The sequence below is a fragment of the Paramormyrops kingsleyae genome, chromosome 13, assembly GCF_048594095.1.
Source record: "Paramormyrops kingsleyae isolate MSU_618 chromosome 13, PKINGS_0.4, whole genome shotgun sequence".
Taxonomy (NCBI): Eukaryota; Metazoa; Chordata; class Actinopteri; order Osteoglossiformes; family Mormyridae; genus Paramormyrops; species Paramormyrops kingsleyae.
Genome location: NC_132809.1, coordinates 16,944,197 through 16,963,487, shown reverse-complemented (window position 1 = coordinate 16,963,487; position 19,291 = coordinate 16,944,197). Strand labels below are relative to the sequence as shown.

Here is a 19,291-nt window from a genome sequence, read left to right as displayed (position 1 = left end):
CAGTCTCTTTTTTATGATTCATTCCTTGCAAATGTAGTTTAGTCCTGAATAATATATACAGTTATTTATCACGGACGCGTTGCTTCAGCCTGTCTTGCTCTCCGTCACTGGCTGCCCAAACTAATGGCCGTAGGAGGGTTTTTTTTTCCCACTGTCTTGAATTTTTCGGATTTAATACCAACTCGATCTGTGTGTCTTTTTCTTGCTGTGAACTGTGCTGAAGAAGAAAACACAGCCTATATATGCGAATTCAATCTGTTGGATATATACAGAGAAAACTGCTTAATAAAAGAATCAACCGCTAACAGATTATGTAATCTACTCATCACATTCAGAATACGTAGCCGTCACACCGCACTGAAAAACAAGTATTGTCAGGGGTGCAGAGTGCTTTTGCCTGGCTCAAGCATAACATCACCTGAGAAATAATTAAATTACTATGAATGGAAATTATTAGAATACCCTGTGTTACCTAAAGATAGTGACTGGAAAATGACTAGGCAACTACGACAGCCCCTGGGAAAGGTGCGCGCGCAATACGTTTGCTCTCGTTAAAGCGTATCTAATTGACTTTCAATTGATTTTTGTGATCTAAAACTGCCGCTTAAGGGTGCATTGGGAATGTGTTTGTAAATGAGGAAGCGTAGGAGCGCTGCGATGTCCTGCTGGGGGCGCGGGCGGCGGGCATCCGCCTGACGTCACCGCATCTCCATCATAACCTTCGCTCCGGAGCGGAGATCTCCCGGACATCTCACGGTAAGGATGGCGACCCAGGAGCAGCATCCCAACGACACCTTGGCGAGCCTGCAGACGGAGTCCGAGACCTTGAAGACTAAGTTGGAGGAGGAAAGAGCCAAGCTGCACGATGTCGAACGTAAGCGACTGGCGTCCGAGACGCTGCCTTGGGTCTCTCCCTGGGTCATGATGGAGCCCATCATGGAGGCAGTGGCATGAAAACAGTACCATTTAAATATCCGATGAGTGTATAACGTGTGGCTTATAAGCTCAGGACCTCGCTTCTCTTTAGAATAGCAACCCAAATATTCATATACACGCATCATGGAAACGAGGTATATTTTTGTTTCTTACAATTTAATGTATGATTTAAATTAGCGTAGTTTACCGAGATGCTCTTATTTTACTTAAATAAACTGTAATTTAACAAAGCTATGCAGAAAATATAACTGGCTTTCTTGCTAGTATCGCTAGGGTTAGCTTGCTATGCATAGTAAACAACCAGTTATTGTATATTCAGACTATTAAGCTATGACGCGCTCTAACAGACACTTTCATATTGATCGTTCTCAGATGTTGACATCAGTCCCTCTCGTTTGTATTTCACGAATAATAACCGAAATATAGTTTATATACTAGTTTTAAAGTTTATCCAGCTGCTAGGGTAAATGAACCGCGTCGCATAAATAGTATTTATCAGGTATTAACGCTGATTGTACAGTAGTGTGACAGACCGCGATATACTGAGGTTCTGATCAATCTCTGGGTTTTTCCCACTTAGGGATAGATTGGGATGATCTGAAGTTTTGAGGCTCTTTCCAGTTAGTAGATGGATATATTGATATTCACAGAGGTTCTGATTCCTCTCTGGTCTTTCCAGTCCATCAGGTTGCTGAGAAAGTAGACCCACTTGGTCAGTTTGTTCTGAAGACGAGGAGGACACTAAAAGGACATGGAAATAAAGTCCTCTGCATGGACTGGTGTAGAGACAAGCGAAGGATAGTGAGCTCGTCTCAGGTGAGATTTTTAGACATGACCCATTCCTGGGTCTAATATCCATGGCTATTTAGAAGTGAAAAGCCAATATTTTGAATATTATACTGAGAATCTTATTATCCTTTACTGGACAATGGATATTAAAGAGGTTCAGTAACTGTCTGAGTACATTGTTTTATTAGTGTGGCAATTTTGAGTTCTTTGATCTTCATTGATTGAAAACGGTTTGAAAAAAGTTGCATGGAGCACTGAAATGCTTTTATGAGTTCTGGAATAAATCAATTAACACTTATTTGGCCACTATTGTCCTTTTAGGATGGAAAAGTGATTGTGTGGGATGCATTCTCAACCAATAAGGTAAACTGGAATTCACTTAATGTCCACAGTTAAAAATATTTAAACTAATTAGAAGTACAAGATTTTGGTTCGTATTGTATGAGTTGCTCTTCATTAGAATAGCGCTTATAAATGATGCAAACATAATTAAAGCATTCTGCATCTTTTTAAAAATCAGCTGAGTGTGTGTGTGTGTGTGTGTGTGCGTGTCCCAGGAACACGCTGTAACCATGCCCTGTACCTGGGTGATGGCCTGCGCTTACGCCCCCTCTGGCTGTGCTGTGGCCTGCGGGTAAGTGGGTCCCAGGGACAGTAACGTTCCTTTACAATCGCTGACCATCCTGCTGGTCTGTATCAGTCTAAGATCCAAAAGCAGCACTAGGATTAGTACCAGAACCTATAAATATGTCAATGCAGATGTCAGAAACCACCTCGGCACCGATGTCACCCCTAGCTTTCTGCGGTTGTGGAAGCAGGTGATTAATGGTGTAAGAAGAGCTGTAGGAGTTCACTGTCCAGTTTGCTTAAAACCTTTTGTTCTCTGGCTCTCAGAGGTTTGGATAACAAGTGCTCAGTTTACCCTCTCTCCTTGGACAAGAACGAGAATCTGGCTGCAAAGAAGAAGTCAGTGGCAATGCATACCAACTACCTGTCAGCCTGCTGCTTCACCAACTCTGACATGCAGGTCAGGAGGTGCAGTGGGAGGGGTCACTGGATGCTGGGTGGGTCAGCCGTGGCTGTGGGTGAGCCCACTGAATGCTGAGGGGGGGGGGGGGGTCAGCTATTACTGGCTGGACTCACTGCATGGTGGGGGAGGGGTCAGCTGTGGCTGTGGGTGGACTCACTGGATGCTGAGGGAGGGCTCAGCTGTAGCTGAAGGTTGACTCACTGGATGGTGGGGGAAGGATCAGCTGTGGCTTGGGTGGACTCACTGGATGCTGAGGGAGGGCTCAGCTGTAGCTGAAGGTTGACTCACTGGATGGTGGGGGAAGGATCAGCTGTGGCTTGGGTGGACTCACTGGATGCTGAGGGAGGGCTCAGCTGTAGCTGAAGGTTGACTCACTGGATGGTGGGGGAAGGATCAGCTGTGGCTTGGGTGGACTCATAGAAGGGGAGATGACACTTTCTCTACCTTCATATCCATTCATCAAGCACTGAAATAATTACACCCATGTTTTTAACAAATAACCAAGCTGGTGGTTTATCACTGTTAATGTCCCCCCCTCCCATTTTTTTTGAGCGCTCCTAATACCTAGGGCCCCCTTGGCATCTTGTTTTCAAAAAAACTAAAAAAGGCTCTGCAGGTCAGCAAGAATCCTTTCCAGAAGATAGTAGGTGATTTAATGCCCTTTCAACAAGAACCATGCACTGGCAGTGCAGTTCATGCTCATTAATAATTCACAGCTCACACTGCTGCTGCTTGTAAAAAGTCACATGACATGGATATGCAGATACGTTATAATGTGAGTGTAGCCTTTATTCAGAAGGAATGTGTATATCTCCATGGAAACGCTGGTTCATATACAACTCGGTGTCAGGTTGTGCGGCAGTTGATAAAATGATACAGCTGTGCACAGCAACTGCTCTGTTCTGCTGATACTACAGACTGTAGATATAGCTAGTTGTCATCTTAGTTCAGTGTGACACATCTCTCAGCAACTGCCTTGCAGTAAATTTTAAGAGGTGCATCTTTCTGTCCATGGAGGATTATCACTGATTTCTGCTGTAGAAGGTGTGGAAGGTTTTTTTTAATTGTGTGGACTTTTTGTTGCTTTAATAATCATACGCACGCTCACAGCGGTGGGTGTTTTTTATGTATGCCAAAGTTTAAAGCAACGAAGCCTCTTTTTGTGAGATACCAGGATGGCACTGGTGACTGTGAATCTGTCCCGGGAGACCGCCAACTTGTGTGGGCTAATCCAACTCGTGTTATGGTGGTACAGCTAGCGATGATGAAGAGTGAGAGCTGTCGAGCCTCCAGGCAAAAATCAGGAGTTAGCGCTGGGGGATCAAACGACAGAGAAAACCGAACAAGAGACACGTTCTTGGTAGCTTGGTAGTTTTGTGAATCTGGAAGTCAAGCAATGAAAAAGAGCTTTTTGTTAAAACTGCATTTCAGTACAGAAATCAGGCTTAAATGATTGGTGTTCTTAGCACACTGGTTGCACCTGAACAACGTGAATATTTATTTTTCACAAATCCCTAGGGCACCACTAGGGTTGCAAAGGGGCATAAATTTTCTAGAATCTTTCCAGAAACTTTCCATGGGAAGTAGGGTTGGAAAGGGGCAGAAAATTTGCTGCGGAATTTTGGAAATATTGAACTCCGTGGAACATATAGCATATGACTTATAAGCAGTGCATTTTGATGAAGATGCTTATTTTTGGGGTGTTTTTACACACACTAAATTATTCACAAGCACAATGATATTACTATTGGTATCATCAAGATGTTTTTTTTCAGTTCCCTGCTATAGACAAACCTGCAGTTTTGCAAATTTCCAGTTTATTCCCATTAATTCTCATACAGCTCTGGAAAAAAATAAGAGACCACTGTATATTTTTAAACATTCTGCATTGTTAACTCCTGGTTTAATCCTGGTTCTGCTGGCAGAAGGCTACACTGCATGGCAGGCTGCTTCCAGGCTCAGAGTTTCCAAGACAACAGTTCACAAGAACAAGGTGAAGCAGGAGACACTGGCAATGACCAAAAACCAGCCAGGTGGAGAGCAGAAGCAATTTCTAATGCCAGAGATGACTGTCAACTTATCCGGCAGTGCCTCATAAATCGGAGGATGACCTCAATGACCGTCAAAAAGACGGGGAAAAATTAAGTGATGTGAAGTGCACTGCTAGGACAGTTCATAACAGGCCCCTAGAAACAGGACTGAAGACCCATAAAGCTTTTATTTATTTTTTTTATAATGATCATTTTTATTGGTATGACACATACACCAAATCTTTCCAGGATCATATACTTCATACTTTTTTATATTATACAATATGTCATCCCATTATTTATCAAGAGTACAAGAATAAAAGAAAAAAAAAGTACTATATATAGGTAGGGAGTGATCTTTGCCTGACAACTTAACCACCATAGGTCCAATCGGGCCTACGGGGTGCCACATAGTGAATCCATTTTTCCCAGTATGAAACAAATTGTTCTAATTTATGGTTAACAAATGCTGTTATCCTCTCCATTTCGTAAATGTCCATTGTAATTTTCATCCATGAATTTCATGTGACAACCATTTCCTGCCATAAAGCTTTTAAAAGAAAGAAGCCCTTCTTCATCAATGAGAAACAGGGAAGAGCCAAGCTGGAGTTTGCAAAAAATGTAGATTTTACACAGAGGAATAAGTATGTTTTCTTCTTTTAAACTGAGAAATGGGTGAAACTACAAATATTGCTGTGGTCTCTTAATTTTTTTGCAGAGCTGTATATTCCAGTTAATTCCCATGGAAAGTTTCCAAATTTGAAAATTCCCAGAATTTTCAACCCTAGGGCACCACTAGGGGGCAGTAAGTCAAAGCTGCCCATCCCAAAATAGAGCTAAGATTAGGCTAAAGCATTACAAGTGGTATATTTTGTATCAGCACGAGAAATGCACTTACATGAAACGCATGTATTCACGTGTATGTGTTCTTGCATTTTGACTGTGGGGCTGCATGCTCGATTGAGTCTTCGTGCTTTCCGAATCGGGTTTGCGCGTTCTTGTAAGCGTGTGTGTGACTGCGAGTCACCACTGCGCGTGTCTCGTCTCGCTGCTGAGCCCAGATCCTGACCTCGAGCGGCGACGGGACGTGCGCTCTGTGGGACGTGGACAGCGGGCAGCTGCTGCAGAGCTTCCACGGCCACGGCGCCGACGTGCTCTGCCTGGACCTGGCCCCCTCTGAAACAGGCAACACTTTCGTCTCGGGGGTGGGTCGCCTGTCCCGAGCCATGAATCCGAGAAGCCCAAATCTACGCTGTCATTGGCTGATAGTCCCATACTGTCCGCCACCTGCTTTCGTGATTGACAGGGCTGTGACAAGAAGGCCAACGTGTGGGACCTGCGCTCAGGACAATGCATCCAAACCTTTGAAACCCATGAATCAGACATCAACAGCGTGAGGTCAGTCTCTGACGTACCACACAGGGTTTTTTCCAGCACCCCCCCCCCCCTTTCTGACCAGCTGCCCCCCCCACCCCATGACTACAGGTACTACCCCAGCGGTGACGCCTTCGCCTCGGGCTCCGACGATGCCACCGTGAGTTACTCTGTCACACCCGTCTCACACTTGTCTCACACCCCTCGCACTAGCACACCTTTGTCTTGGGATTGGTGTTATTTCAAAAGATCTGTTTGGATGGATGTATGATGGATGGATGGCTTGTTAGTCATATCAGTGCGTAATACTAATTTATCAAATGTACGTATTTACCAGTTTTTTTGCAGTTGTTTATCTAATTGAAGGACTAGTTGGGTTCTCTCACCTTGCCCCCCCCCCCCGGGTTAAATCCCTTGGTCGACAGTGATCCCATTGGGCCCCTGAGCGAAGCCCTTAACCCTGACTGCTTCAGCGACTGGCTGATCCTGCCTTCTCAGTTCCGTGTCACGTTGAATAAAAGTGCCTATGAAATAAATGAATATAAATCTCTGTTAATCAATAATCAGCCTGTTTCTCTGCAAAAATGACTGCCTGGCAACAGTAATTTTTGCACATTGAGTGAACGATTAGTTCAACACAAAGAATCTGTAGATGCGGGTTAGAAAGACAGCCTTCATACACAACATTTAAACTGATTTATTTAGCGGTATATAAATGTCCAAAGCGACATACAAGTGAGGATGAGAGAATGCAGTATTCTAGTATCCCTGCAACCTTGGGATATGAACCAGTGACCATCTAGTCACAAGCACAGAGACATCTCATACCCCCATCTCACTAGAGTGAGAGCGGGAGCCTAGGGTATAGGACAACCAGCCCTATATAGTAATACTGTAAATACAAAATAATTATCCAATATAAATTATTTATGGAGTAATTTTTGAGAAACCAGTTTAATGAAATGCATGGAAGTGAGAAATCATGTCGAAATGCTCTGTGTGGAACTCAGCCCTCGTGTCGGGGCTCCTGCTGGCACATGTGACCGTGGCTTTGCAGGGACAGGCCGCAATATCATGAGTACGCCTCCCTTATCTGCTGAATGATCTGCAGCGAGTTGCAGTTTATGACCCCTGGCCGCTTCTTTTGTTACTTCCTCTGTTTCAGTGTCGGCTCTTTGACCTGCGGGCGGACAGGGAGGTTGCCATCTATTCAAAGGAGAGCATCATTTTCGGAGTGTCGAGTGTGGACTTCTCCCTTAGCGGTGAGTGTTCAAAAGGCAAATCAATCTACCCCTGCGCTCTACACGCCCCATTAAGCTCATCGGGCACAGCCAATCGTCACACTGTTCGCAGGATGCCTTCTTTTCGAGGTTTAAACTCGGGTGGCATGGTTGGGTAGCACCCTAGCCTCACACCTAGGGGGTTGTGGGTTTGAACGCCGCCCCTGGCTTTTCTACACAGTGTGTCTCTCTTTCCTTCACATTCCAAACACATGCAATTAAACAGAAAGGTGCCCTCATTGCAAGCTTGTGTGCCCTGCGATGGACTGGCATCCCATCCAGGGTGTCTCCTGCGCCCCCTACTGGTTATTATGGAAATTCCATTATTACGTCATGTCCAATTAATCCCCTCAGGAAGAGAAACCCAAATATTTTCTTCTAAGAAATACGGGAAAAACATCATTTTGAGGGAAATAGAAATAACTGTCCTGGTGTTAAAATGTTACATTGGCTGGGGGGGGGGGGGGGTCCTGGGAAGTTACCTGGCTGAGTTGCTCATGCGTGGGTGTTAAATGTCAACCATAAAGGAACTGCAGGTTCTCCTCTGCTTATTCCACCCCTTACATTGCTGTATTATTTGTTTACAGACACATATAAAACCTGCGCCCCCCCCCCCCCCCCCATTTCCTTTGTATTATGAAAGCCCTCTGCCCCCCGCCCCCTTGTATGCCACACCGTGGTCCTGGGGCAGCATTACCTCATCCCACTGTATGCCCATATATGGATCCCGTGACCGTAAAGCCTGACTTTACTTGATTGCAGCGCGGCACGACTCAGCCAGGCCTGTGTACCTGCCGTCTTCTCTGATCTTTGTTCTCTTGTCTTTTTGAGCTGCCATTCAGCTGTTGCCTGTAACATTTGAGTAGCTCGAGGCGGGGCTGCGAGGTGGGGGGCAGCCCTTGACTGATTCTCAGAAACATTTGCAGGGGGGGGGGCATTTACATAGATAGGGGGCTTTCAACCTGGTGGTCCCTAGAGCAATAACAGGGGGTAAACTGACTAAGTAGCAGAATTATTACCCAGTTCACTCAACACAACCAAAAAAACAATTAACCACTAATCACATTAATTAGTCACTAATGTGATCACATGGTAGAAGGTCCCAAGTTCTGTTTTGTTTCCATTTGGGGGGGTCTGTGTTTCAGCAAACGTGGAAAAGCCAGACCAGTTGTGCATGACTGCCATGAGAGTCATGTGTAGAAAGTTAACCGGCACTCGTTCAAAATCAAAGATCTTCCATGTGCTGTGTCCAGGCCGGCTGCTGTTTGGTGGGTACAATGACTACACCATCAACGTGTGGGACGTCCTGAAGGGGAACCGCGTGTCCATCCTCTTCGGCCATGAGAATCGGGTCAGCACGCTGCGGGTCTCGCCCGACGGCACCGCTTTCTGCTCCGGCTCCTGGGACCACACCCTGAGGGTGAGAGAGGGCCCAGGCGGGGGTGGGGGGTGGATTGACATTTGGCATATAAGCGTCCCTGTGTTGTTAATGACTGCTGGGCCTGGGGAGTCTCCATACTGCGGAGGCGGAATGTGAAAGAGGAAGCAGGTACCTGAAGTAAATCGTATCTCACGATTCCGCTCTCAGTCAAGCCCACGCAGGTGCTGATTATGGGAAGGAAGCCGCACAGCACGGCACTCTCACCCTTCCAGTTCTAGTCAGTGGGCTCACAAATTTTCTCACTATTTTTATTTCTCTCTCTGCAGATTTGGGCCTAAGCTGTTTCATGGTGGGCGGAGCTTAGACTCTTGACAACTCCGTGTTGCCCAGCCTGCCTGGATGCCCTGTTCAGGACTTTAGCTTCAGTACCACCTCTAGGATTAGAGACACACTTCATTTTGTAGGATTTTCTAAAAACAGCAGATAACGTGAGCCATACGTGGACACCCACAGCACCTGAACGTGTTTATCAGTGCTCTGTAAGCACGCTTCTTATCAACACCCGTATATGAGGTCTTGTTACCATTTTACTAGACTTATGTGATTTGGCTGCAGCAGTCATTTGTAATGACTTTTCATTTTATCTATTTACCTCATATTTATGTTTATAGCCCTCGTATAAAGACTGCAGTATCCAGCTCTTTGTCGATTCTTAAACAGCATGTGGAATAGACCATTTTTCTGTCAAATAAAAAAAAGCCCATTTATTATTTTAATAGATAAAAGGCAAAACAATTTTTAAAAATCACATTTTGTTCTGTAAAATTGCTAGATTAGATTGTGATTTAAAATTTTCTTTTGTATCTAGCAGATGGTCAATTTTATGGTGACATGACTGCATGAGACTACTGTAACAGAATAAAAGACATATATTCAGAAAAACAAATCACATACCGTGGTAATTTCAAATAACCTCCAAGATTGTCAAATCGGTAAATCAGACAGTACTTAATAATCATAAATATCCATCCATCCATCCATTTTCAAAGTGTTCATCCTTATCGAAGTCACAGGGGACCTGGAGCTGAGCCCTAACCGCTCCAGGTACTCAGCCGGGTTGCATCCCAGACAGCATGCCAGTCCATGGCACGGCACCCCATCATGTTCTGTGGGTGATTTACAGCACCTGGAAACATGCAAACTACACACACAGCAGAGTCAGGATTCAAGCTTCCAACCCTGGAGGTGTTCAGCAGCAGTGTTACGCAGTTAGACACCCCTATATATATATATATATATATATATATATATATATATTACCTCGTGTGTGTGTGTGTGTGTGTGTATATATATATATGTATAATATATCTGTGTGTATATAGGGGTGTCCATGTATGTATGTATGTATGTATATATATATGTATAATATATGTGTGTGTGTGTGTGTGTATATATATATATGTGTGTATATGTGTATATTTGTATATATGTATGTGTATATATATGTGTGTATATGTGTGTGTATATAGGGGTGTCTATGTATGTATGCATATATGTGATATATATGTGTGTGTGTGTATGTATGTGTATGTATATATATGTGTGTATATGTGTGTGTATATAGGGGTGTCTATGTATGTATGCATATATGTGATATATATGTGTGTGTGTGTATGTATGTGTATGTATATATGTGTGTGTGTGTGTGTGTGTGTGTAATCCTTTATGTACATCTGTGAGCAGTAAAATGAAGAGAAGTGAATGGTGGAGTAATTGCACGTCATTACATAAACACGTCAACAAAACTAAGGGACGGCACTCACACTTAATGACGTTGTGGTCGCACGCACAATTTGTGAGTAGCAAAGGAAAAGTAGCAAAAGAACTAAAACATTTACACACTACGTAACCAGTACATGGATTCAGAGAAGACCTGAACCCCACCAGTTTGTGGGGTGACCACCCGTGCGGATTCCGTTCTGACACCCGGTTCTGTCCGGACTGCTGTTGGTTGTGCTCCTTTCAGCCCCTTTGTCCTCCTTTTTCCATGCCCCATTTCCCCCTACACTCATCCTCGTCAGCAACCAGCGCTACTCTCTCAAAGCCACGAACGCACAATAAATGTGAAACACACGAAAATACATTTTGCTTGTCATTTCTTCCTGCTCAACTCTTTTAAGTTTTCAACTTACAAATGAAAATTTAAAACAAGTCCGCTTTTTCTCTCTAGCTCTAACATTCAGCTCGTTCTGGAAATGCCCAACAAAGGAGATAACCTTACATCACAATCTTACTGCTATTTCTTTATAAATTTATATGCTTGAAATGACATGTCATACTTTGCAGGGGCGTCAGAAGCATTTTGAATGTGGGGGGAAACACTGGCATAAACCTAATATTTTATGTCAAATGTAGGGGGGTCCAAACGAATAATTATGAAATGTGACGGGGACACGTCAGATTTAATGGCGGCGACGCCCACGATACTTTGACATGCATAGATGCTTCTCATTTGCCTTCTCAGCGTATAGGCAGCGTTCGGTCAGATGCTCTACGGCTGACGTCATCCTACAGGAAGCCGCAGAGATAGGAGTCGGAGCCGCGGCCGGTCCGCCACTGTCTGGCTGCTCGCTGGGAGGACAGGCTCCGGCTCCGATCCGCTCCGCTCCGGCTCCGCTGGGAGGGTCAGTCCGCATTCGCTTTCTGCCTCCGTACTAACAGTCGGGTTCGCGGCGCTGATACCCGCTTCACTGTATCCAGTTTCACTGGAGAAACTTGCCGATGTATTTTACACAACGTGGCTACTTCGGGCCCGTAAAGTTTTTTCTTCTGAGTGGTTTCCTTGTGTCTTGGTTAATTTTTCAGATGAAATGGTAGCAGTGGTCACCAGTAAAGGTGACTGGGCACAGCGGCTCCGCCGGGCTTTCGCTCTCCGCCCGAACCTACTTTCAGCTTCATTTCGCTTTAAACCTTACATACTTTTACTACACATAGCCTATTTGACTAAATCGCGTGTATTTATATCTCTGTTTGAAGCATTTGCTCTTGATTAAATTATTATTGACTGTGTATCTATTTTAGCCTGAAACTTCTTGTTTCAGCTTCATATTTAATTAGCTGTTAGTGTGTTAGAGCTTATTATTCATCAACCGGCATTTGATGTTCATCAAAATTTCATTTACGTGGATTGAACTGAACTGAACTGAACTAACTATAAGATACGGCTGTTTAATGTCCTGGAGTCGATATTTAGCAGTGTTAATGTTTATTGTCCCTGTTAATTTATTCATTTTTATATCTGCGATTTAAAAAAAGGGTCCATGTGTCAATTTCAGTATTACACCAATTCCTTCATTGAGTCATGATGAAATGTAATGTGAAAGTTTGCTTATTTTCAACAAAAATAACGTTTCTGACTCCCGAAATAAAATTATGGTAAACATTAGCGTCAACTTATAATTTAATGATACTCAGCATCTCCTGTTATAGATGGAAAATGTGAATTTCCAAAGAAAAATTTTCCCCAAACAAGAAGTGTAAGCATTTCTCTTTAAAGATATATATATATATATATATATATATATATATATATATATATATTTATAGTAATAAAATATTTCCAGAAAGGAAGGAACACGAAATCCCAAACATGACGTTTTGGTTTCAGGTTCCGTTGGTTTCATTTAGCTAGTTTTGTTACACTTTGTGTAATTTTTTTCATGAGGGGGAGGGGATTCAGAGCAGGTATACTGAGGTCACAAGAAGAAAAAAGGCCATTAGTTATCGAATCACTGAGCGTCTCAAGTATAGCAGTGTTTCTCGTTCTGTCTTTGCAGTGAATATGACCAGCTCATTGCAGAATGAAACCCTTATGGTGGCAGATGATTACATGAAGTTCTGCATCGGAATCAGCAGCACACCTCCCAGTGAGTCAGCTAAAGCAATGCGATGCCTGGCTAAGGAGGTGGAGAGCAGCCAGGGTCCCACACTGCGTGCTCTAGTGCAGACGTTCCTGATTGCCTGTGGCGCTGACCCCTGGACCGGTCTGAGGAGCGTCATGCTCGAGCTGGTTGGAGATGGAAGGTTGAACTGGGGCCGGGTCATCTCACTCTTCGCCTTCACGGGAATGCTGGCGAGCGAACTGTGTTCCAGGGGAGAAGATGTCAGCTGCAGCAGACGACTAGCGGAGATGATGGTCGATTTTCTCAATGGAGAAAAACAAGAATGGCTGATCCAAAATGGAGGCTGGGTAGGTGTGCGTAATTATATCAGGCAAACTGCCATTTTTATATGGTTTTCTATTATACAGAGATATTTTTCTCTCCCAAATTCCCAAGGAAGGAAGGGCCAATTTAAATGGTTATACTTAGCATAAGGAAATGTTTATCAGATTTCCTCTGTGGCTGTCTTGCCTAAGTTAGGAAGTAGGTGGTTAGACCACCAAAGCACTCCCAAGAACATGTAATCTCGGGGAACACATTCCCAGCATTCTTCTGAACTTTTCATTGTTCTGTGTACAAAGTCTAATATGTCTTCTTTATATTATTGCCAGAGATACATTTCCAGTTATCTTGGCAAATGCTTCTTTTTTTAAAAGTAATTCAGCGTTACTTCAACACAGGGACATTTTTTTGAGAAATCTAGTGATTATAGTCTAGTGTCTTAAAGTCAGAAGGTCTCAGCTCACAAAAATGCAAAGAACCAAAGAATGTACAGAACAAGCTGCTAAGGAGCTTTTGTGATTGGCTGAGCCATGTACAGCATTCGGTGGCTGTGGGAGAGACTGAACATGCATTTAGGATCTTGCTGGAGAGGATGCATGAGACCAAGTCATGAATTTTTGCTCCTCAGCTTTTTGTGTCACAGACACAGAAGATTTTGAAGCCTTTTGAGGATCCTCAGATGTATCCCATCAAACGTTCAACCCTTTTTAGCAACTCTGTTGTATCTGAAATTTCTGTCCTGATATTTGAACTTGCCAACTCAATATGTACATACCTTTCCACTTTCATGGTGAACAGTAAATAGAGGAGCTGTAGGAGAGAGTTCTGAGACGTACATCTTTTAAAGACTTTTGTCCTTTGATAGACTCTTGGGGTTAGTACCTCAGGCAGGTGTAAAGTACAACGAGGCAGCACTTGGAACACCTGGGACAAAATTCACCTGGCTTCTTTCAGACCGCTGAAAGGTCAGTGTTTTGGTTGCAGGTGCTTCTGTACACAAACACTGAATGGAGCAGCTGTCGACATGGCTAGTCTGTTGGCTGATCATTTTTAAGGGGGAATTCCACTCAGAAATTATGCTGCGGGTTTTTTTTTTATTTCCCCCAATCATTTATCCAGCTCTGTATTAAACTGAAATTCTGTCAAATACATAGGGAACAGAGAAGTCCTTTACGGGTTTCACTTCACTCTGACAACAGCACTGCTTACAGGCCTTCTGGGTTCTCTGATGTGTGCTGAGCAGAACAGCAGTACAATGGCCTGGTATTTACATTAAAGGGGAAGTTCCCCCTGCAGCCACATGCTCATTTTTTTGTTGTCAATGAATTTTGGTGGAACACCAAGGAAAACACCCGGGCATTTTATTGCTCGTAAAAATAAAATGACAGGTATTTGGTGTTTACATTACAACCTGATGAGAGAGCACAAACTTATCTTGTCACAGTGAGCACCGCCTTTAAAAGCATGTGTGTTACAAAGGTCCTTAAGATCAGCTTATCCACCTTGCGAAACTGGCAACCCAACCTGGGCATGCAGAAACTCTCCCACGCAGCTGTACTGAGCTGGTGGTGTAGGTGCAGGATGAAACACCATTAATGAATGCAGGATATGATGGAATGCTTCACAAAGAGCAATACGCCAATGTCAGGGGGAACATGCTCACTGCTCACTGATTCCTCAGATGTGAGCGGTTTGCTGTGCTGTTGACATTGTTGCCATAATACTGAAGATGTCGCAAACAATATTTCTGAAGACATGAAAGTGAGAATGACACATATTCTTGCTTGTACTTATACAGTAGGTGTATCTGTTTGGGTGTCTCCCCCTGCTTTGTCTCCTAGGTTGCAGCTGGCATTTATCCTCTTTGTCTCTTGTTTAGGGAGGATTCACCAATTTTGTCCACACTGCAAGACCAGCAGATCAAGATTCATCCATGAGAAAAGCTCTCTACGCAGCTGCAGGCGTGGGGATTGCTGGGATAACCTTTCTCCTCGTACGCTAGTTAAAGATATTTCCTTCTCATGTCATTCAGAAAAATGTTCTTCATGAAAGATGTTTCATCATGGTTTTGTTCATTTGTTTATGTACAAGACCATTTACATGAACATTAGAAATTACCTGCATCTTGGTGGGTTTATCTATGTCATATTATGACATCATTACCATTACAGTTATTCAGGGGTTACATAGACAAAGAGAGGTTTAACAAAACAGAAGACAAACTCCATTCTGGCCAAGTTTGACTGTGGGCTTGTCAACAAAGTGTCTATGCTTTCAGATCATTTTGTATCATGGAAGAAAAACAAGATTTTGGTTATAATTTTAATTTATTTTTTTAAGCGTAGCCAAAGTGGATTTTTAAAACTGACCAGTTTTATTTTTTTGGAACAGTTCATTATTTCTGTCAGTTTCTGCTTCCATTCTGAAATGGTTTTAGAAAAATAAAACCTCATCCTACACCCGCAGAAATTCCTGTTTCTCAAAAAAAAGTGCTTTTCCCTTTAAAAACGTGACTGTGGTATGAAATGTCACAAGCTTTGGGCTACAGTGATGTTGCAGCCTTTCGGTGGTGCCACTTACAACGTGAGTGTCTTACGGCAAGAGCGCGGCTGGGGCATGTTTACAGCCAAGCGGGTGGTGCTGTTAGGTGAGTGCTGCAATATGAATGGTGAGTATTGCCTTAAGTCCCTCTGGTACCTATTAATGTCTCTTCATGTGTCAGGGGATTTACACACCTGCTCTGGTGTTTTTTTTTTTTATTATTACTGTAATATTTGTATTTTGATCAGTACAATTTTTAAACTGTGGCATCATTATTTCTATGATGTCATAGCGGTGGCATGGTGTCCAAAGTCAGGAGTGCAGGAAACTGTGTTTCAGTGACGCTGGTGTATTCTTTGACCAGTCACCATTCTGGACACACCAACTGAAAATCATTCATTTTTCAAAAAGATAACCTCGACTGCTTAGGGTCGTTATGTAGTAAGGATTATCTTGTGAACAAGGAAAGAGATGGAGTGCTGTGACAGATGACCTAGCCCCCACAATCCCCCGACCTGAACTCTGTAGAGCGGGTTAGGGATTGGATCAAAGATTGGATTGGATCAAATAGTAGAAGCAAGGTAGCCAACTTGTGCACAGAGCTTGTGGAAAGTCCTTCAGGCATGTTGGTGAAACTAGCTTATCTGTAAGCTGATTGAAAGAATGTCAAGAGTCTGCAATGACGTCATCAAAGCCGAAGGGGATTATTTTGAAGAGTCTGAAATTTGAGAAAATTTTGAGATGTTCAAGACTTCTTAGTCGTTGCAGTGTGTGATGTGTATTACTTCTTTGCCTCAAGGCCTTTTAAAATAAGGTGAATAGCATAGCTTATACAAAGACAAATGCATTAAAGCAGGTGTGTTCAGATTTTTGACTGGTACTGTATGTCTCCCTATAGGAGTGTATCCCCTACTGATCCCAGAACTGCCTGTTCTGTTCACCATCCCACCTGTTGCTTTTGTTATCAAACTGACTTTTGTTTCCTTATGTGACAGTGGTACTTTTTCTTATGTATTTTTTTTTTTTTACTGAGACCAAAAGTCCCAGACTTTCCACATTGCGGTTAAAAAAATCCCACCCTTGTCCACAGATGACGGAGATCTTTCCCTGTTTTTGATGGAAATGACAGTGCCACCAGGCTCGAAATAGCTGTCCGAGGGATGGGCACAGCAGTGCTCCGTGCTGGTCTGATTTTCCATGGAGGTTGTGGTGACAGTTTTGAATGGAGGCCTTTTTCTCCTGTGTGTGTCTCTGTCTGTCCGCAGTGTCACTCACAGCCATGAAATTGGTGTGTGCTGCTGCTGACTGTGTTCAACTGCCACTGAAATGTCCACTGTGTGCGAAACACGTCCCACGTTCTAAAAACTGATCTCATCTTGGTCCAGCAGGACGTGTTTTGGTGCCTGGTGTGGCATACAGCAGCAGTCTGTTCACGGTTTCTTTGTCAACCTTTGTGCGTGTTCTGCTCGCCTGAGAGCGTCTTCACAGCGATGTGGCACCTGTGTTCACCCGCTCATTACCGCCCTCCTTTGGCAACCGTTGCTAACTGCACGATTTCAGTTCCCAAACCTCAGCCTTATCCCGACACACTGCACACTTTCTCCCATGGCCCTGCAACTATCCATTGGGACTTTCCAGTCCCCGAGCCACAGATCCCAAAACGCAGCAGCCTCACTGCACAGAGCTGCTGGCATTCGTCGTACTCCTCAGCAGCTCTGCTTCGGGGACGAGGCAGTGCCACTGTCAAGGACGAGGGTTTCCTCCCGCTCTCTGCACTTCTAAGAATTCAGATCCATAAAAACCGCTGAGCTGCATCCTGTCACAGTGCTGGCTGCGTTTGCAGCGTTTGTGGGTGGGACCATGCGGCCAGGCTTTCCTGGAGTTTAAGGTGCTGCAAAGAAAAAATGTGTTAACCTCTCAACTCATTTAAACAGGCCTCTGTGATGACTACGACATAAAAGGTGATGCCATGCATATAAACTCAGTATCACACACTAAAATAATACATTCCCTCATCAGAAGACAGTGACATTTCCGTCTCTGTCTCGTACGCAATTTGCTTATGTTATGGCTGCTTCAGTTCTTATTTGTTTTTTTTCCTCCTACTTATTTTCCTATGAGTCTTTCCCGGGGTGGACAGGGTAACCACTCAGTGTCGGGCTCCAGGTGTGATCTCTTTCCATCAGGCATTTTGCTTTGGTCCTCATTACTTTTCGGGGGGGGGGGGGGCGAGGCTGTCTGAGATGGCTGTGTTTGTCACAGTGTCTGCGTGGGCATGGTCTCTTCTAGAAAACAGCTTCCTGTGTTTTTAAACTGGAAAAGGTTTGTGTTCCTACGCTTTTATTAGGCCCTAAGTTTCCTAATAAAACTGAGTTAGGGTGTATAAATACGGTTTGGTGGGGTGTGATGTCACCTGTCTCACAGTGATTAAGCTCTGTTGCATGGGTGAGCCACGACTGTTTGTTGACTCTGCTGGACGTGGAGACGGTGGTAAAGGAACTTTCTATGATGTTCGGAGGTTGAAGTCTCCTGAAAGGAGCTCCACAGAGCTGCTCTGTGAATAAGCCCTTTCTGCTCCATGGCCTCTGTGGGTCTCCCACGCTTACGCTCAGCTGACACATCCATTACTGGCTAATCTGCAGCTTCCTTGTCAGGGTGGGATTCCTTTCCGTACTGACATTCCTCTGTTATTTCTGGAACAATCTGACGCATTGTGATATCTTTAACCAGTTCAATACCGGATTTGCTGCAGATTTTAATTTTTTAAAGCATCTGCTCTGAGGGCTTAATGAGAGAGTGGTATTCTCGGAGGCTAGCAGCTTAGTGGAAAAACACCCCTGTAGCATTTCTGCATGAAAGACAAGCTGACTGCAGAATTATCCTGTCAGTCATGCAACAACTGGCAATGAGACTAAATGATTAACCATAAATAAACCTCAAAAACACGATTGCTGAATTGGAAGCTCTGTTGGAACTTGGTGAATATAGGGTCTTGGGAACTCTTGAGCTGTGTGAAACCCACTCATTGAGAAACACTTCCTAAAATGGGCAGTTTTGTCTAGCCCGAACCACAAGACCAGACCGTCACCACTGAACTATTCAGGGAAGTCCAAAGTGCTTAGAGTATGGCATTCGTTCGGATGCGGGGGCCCTTGGACAGAGAACAGGCATGTGTTGGGGGGGGGAGGTGGCTTCAGCATCTGCTCCTTTTGTCTGAATGATCGAAAGCGCACCACCTTAATGTTGCAGGTGCCCTTCTTAGATAACCAAAGGTCACACAAAATCACAAGGGAGACCCCCTCCCCCCCGATCACAAAGATTTACCAAGGGAGACCCCCACGCCTGTATCCTAGAATTCCTCTTTCAATGTCAATGCTTTGAAGCGTTCTTCCACCCAGGCTCGCCCCGGCCTAAAGGCAATATAGGCGATCGCCTACAGCAGGGGCGAGGATCCTGATCCACTGAGAGCCGCTGTGGGTGCCTACCCCTGATCTAGGGAGCCATTAGATTAGGGGGCACAATAGAGTGAATGAAAAAAATAGAAGAAACACCTTTGAGTTGCATTAGGTGACATTACACTTATTTACACTAGTTTTAGTATTTCACTGCTTATGAAACTGACCCAAGTATCTAGTTAGCAGCCAGATACCCTGTGCTAATGAGATGTTTTTAATATAAATGAATTGACAAAGTTTGTTTTCGGCTGG

At 44.0% G+C, this 19,291-nt stretch overlaps 2 protein-coding genes across 2 annotated transcripts; both read left to right on the top strand.

Moving 5' to 3' along the window:
* The first annotated feature begins 334 nt into the window (after nucleotides 1-334).
* Nucleotides 335-10,063, top strand: LOC111846713 (guanine nucleotide-binding protein subunit beta-5a-like). Its single transcript, XM_072698303.1, has 11 exons — nucleotides 335-874; nucleotides 1,616-1,752; nucleotides 2,047-2,088; nucleotides 2,283-2,359; nucleotides 2,620-2,752; nucleotides 5,847-5,990; nucleotides 6,092-6,183; nucleotides 6,271-6,319; nucleotides 7,325-7,421; nucleotides 8,693-8,859; nucleotides 9,147-10,063. Exons 1-11 carry the CDS (start codon nucleotides 763-765, stop codon nucleotides 9,156-9,158), a joined length of 1,062 nt encoding a protein of 353 aa, XP_072554404.1. The 5' UTR covers nucleotides 335-762; the 3' UTR covers nucleotides 9,159-10,063.
* Nucleotides 10,064-11,363: 1,300 nt separating this feature from the next.
* LOC111846716 (anti-apoptotic protein NR13-like) lies at nucleotides 11,364-15,512 on the top strand. Its single transcript, XM_023817198.2, has 3 exons — nucleotides 11,364-11,504; nucleotides 12,657-13,069; nucleotides 14,923-15,512. The coding sequence occupies exons 2-3, from the start codon at nucleotides 12,662-12,664 to the stop codon at nucleotides 15,043-15,045; spliced, it is 531 nt and encodes a 176-aa protein (XP_023672966.2). The 5' UTR covers nucleotides 11,364-11,504; nucleotides 12,657-12,661; the 3' UTR covers nucleotides 15,046-15,512.
* The last annotated feature ends 3,779 nt before the right edge of the window (nucleotides 15,513-19,291 follow it).

Bases quoted from the DNA above. Each gene is read 5' to 3' on its own strand.
- LOC111846716 (XM_023817198.2), top strand. From the start codon at position 12,662: ATGACCAGCTCATTGCAGAATGAAACCCTTATGGTGGCAGATGATTAC. The intron at 13,070-14,922 runs GTAGGTGTGCGT...TCTCTTGTTTAG, and splicing joins TGATCCAAAATGGAGGCTGG to GGAGGATTCACCAATTTTGT.
- LOC111846713 (XM_072698303.1), top strand. From the start codon at position 763: ATGGCGACCCAGGAGCAGCATCCCAACGACACCTTGGCGAGCCTGCAG. The intron at 875-1,615 runs GTAAGCGACTGG...TGGTCTTTCCAG, and splicing joins CAAGCTGCACGATGTCGAAC to TCCATCAGGTTGCTGAGAAA. The intron at 2,089-2,282 runs GTAAACTGGAAT...TGCGTGTCCCAG, and splicing joins ATGCATTCTCAACCAATAAG to GAACACGCTGTAACCATGCC.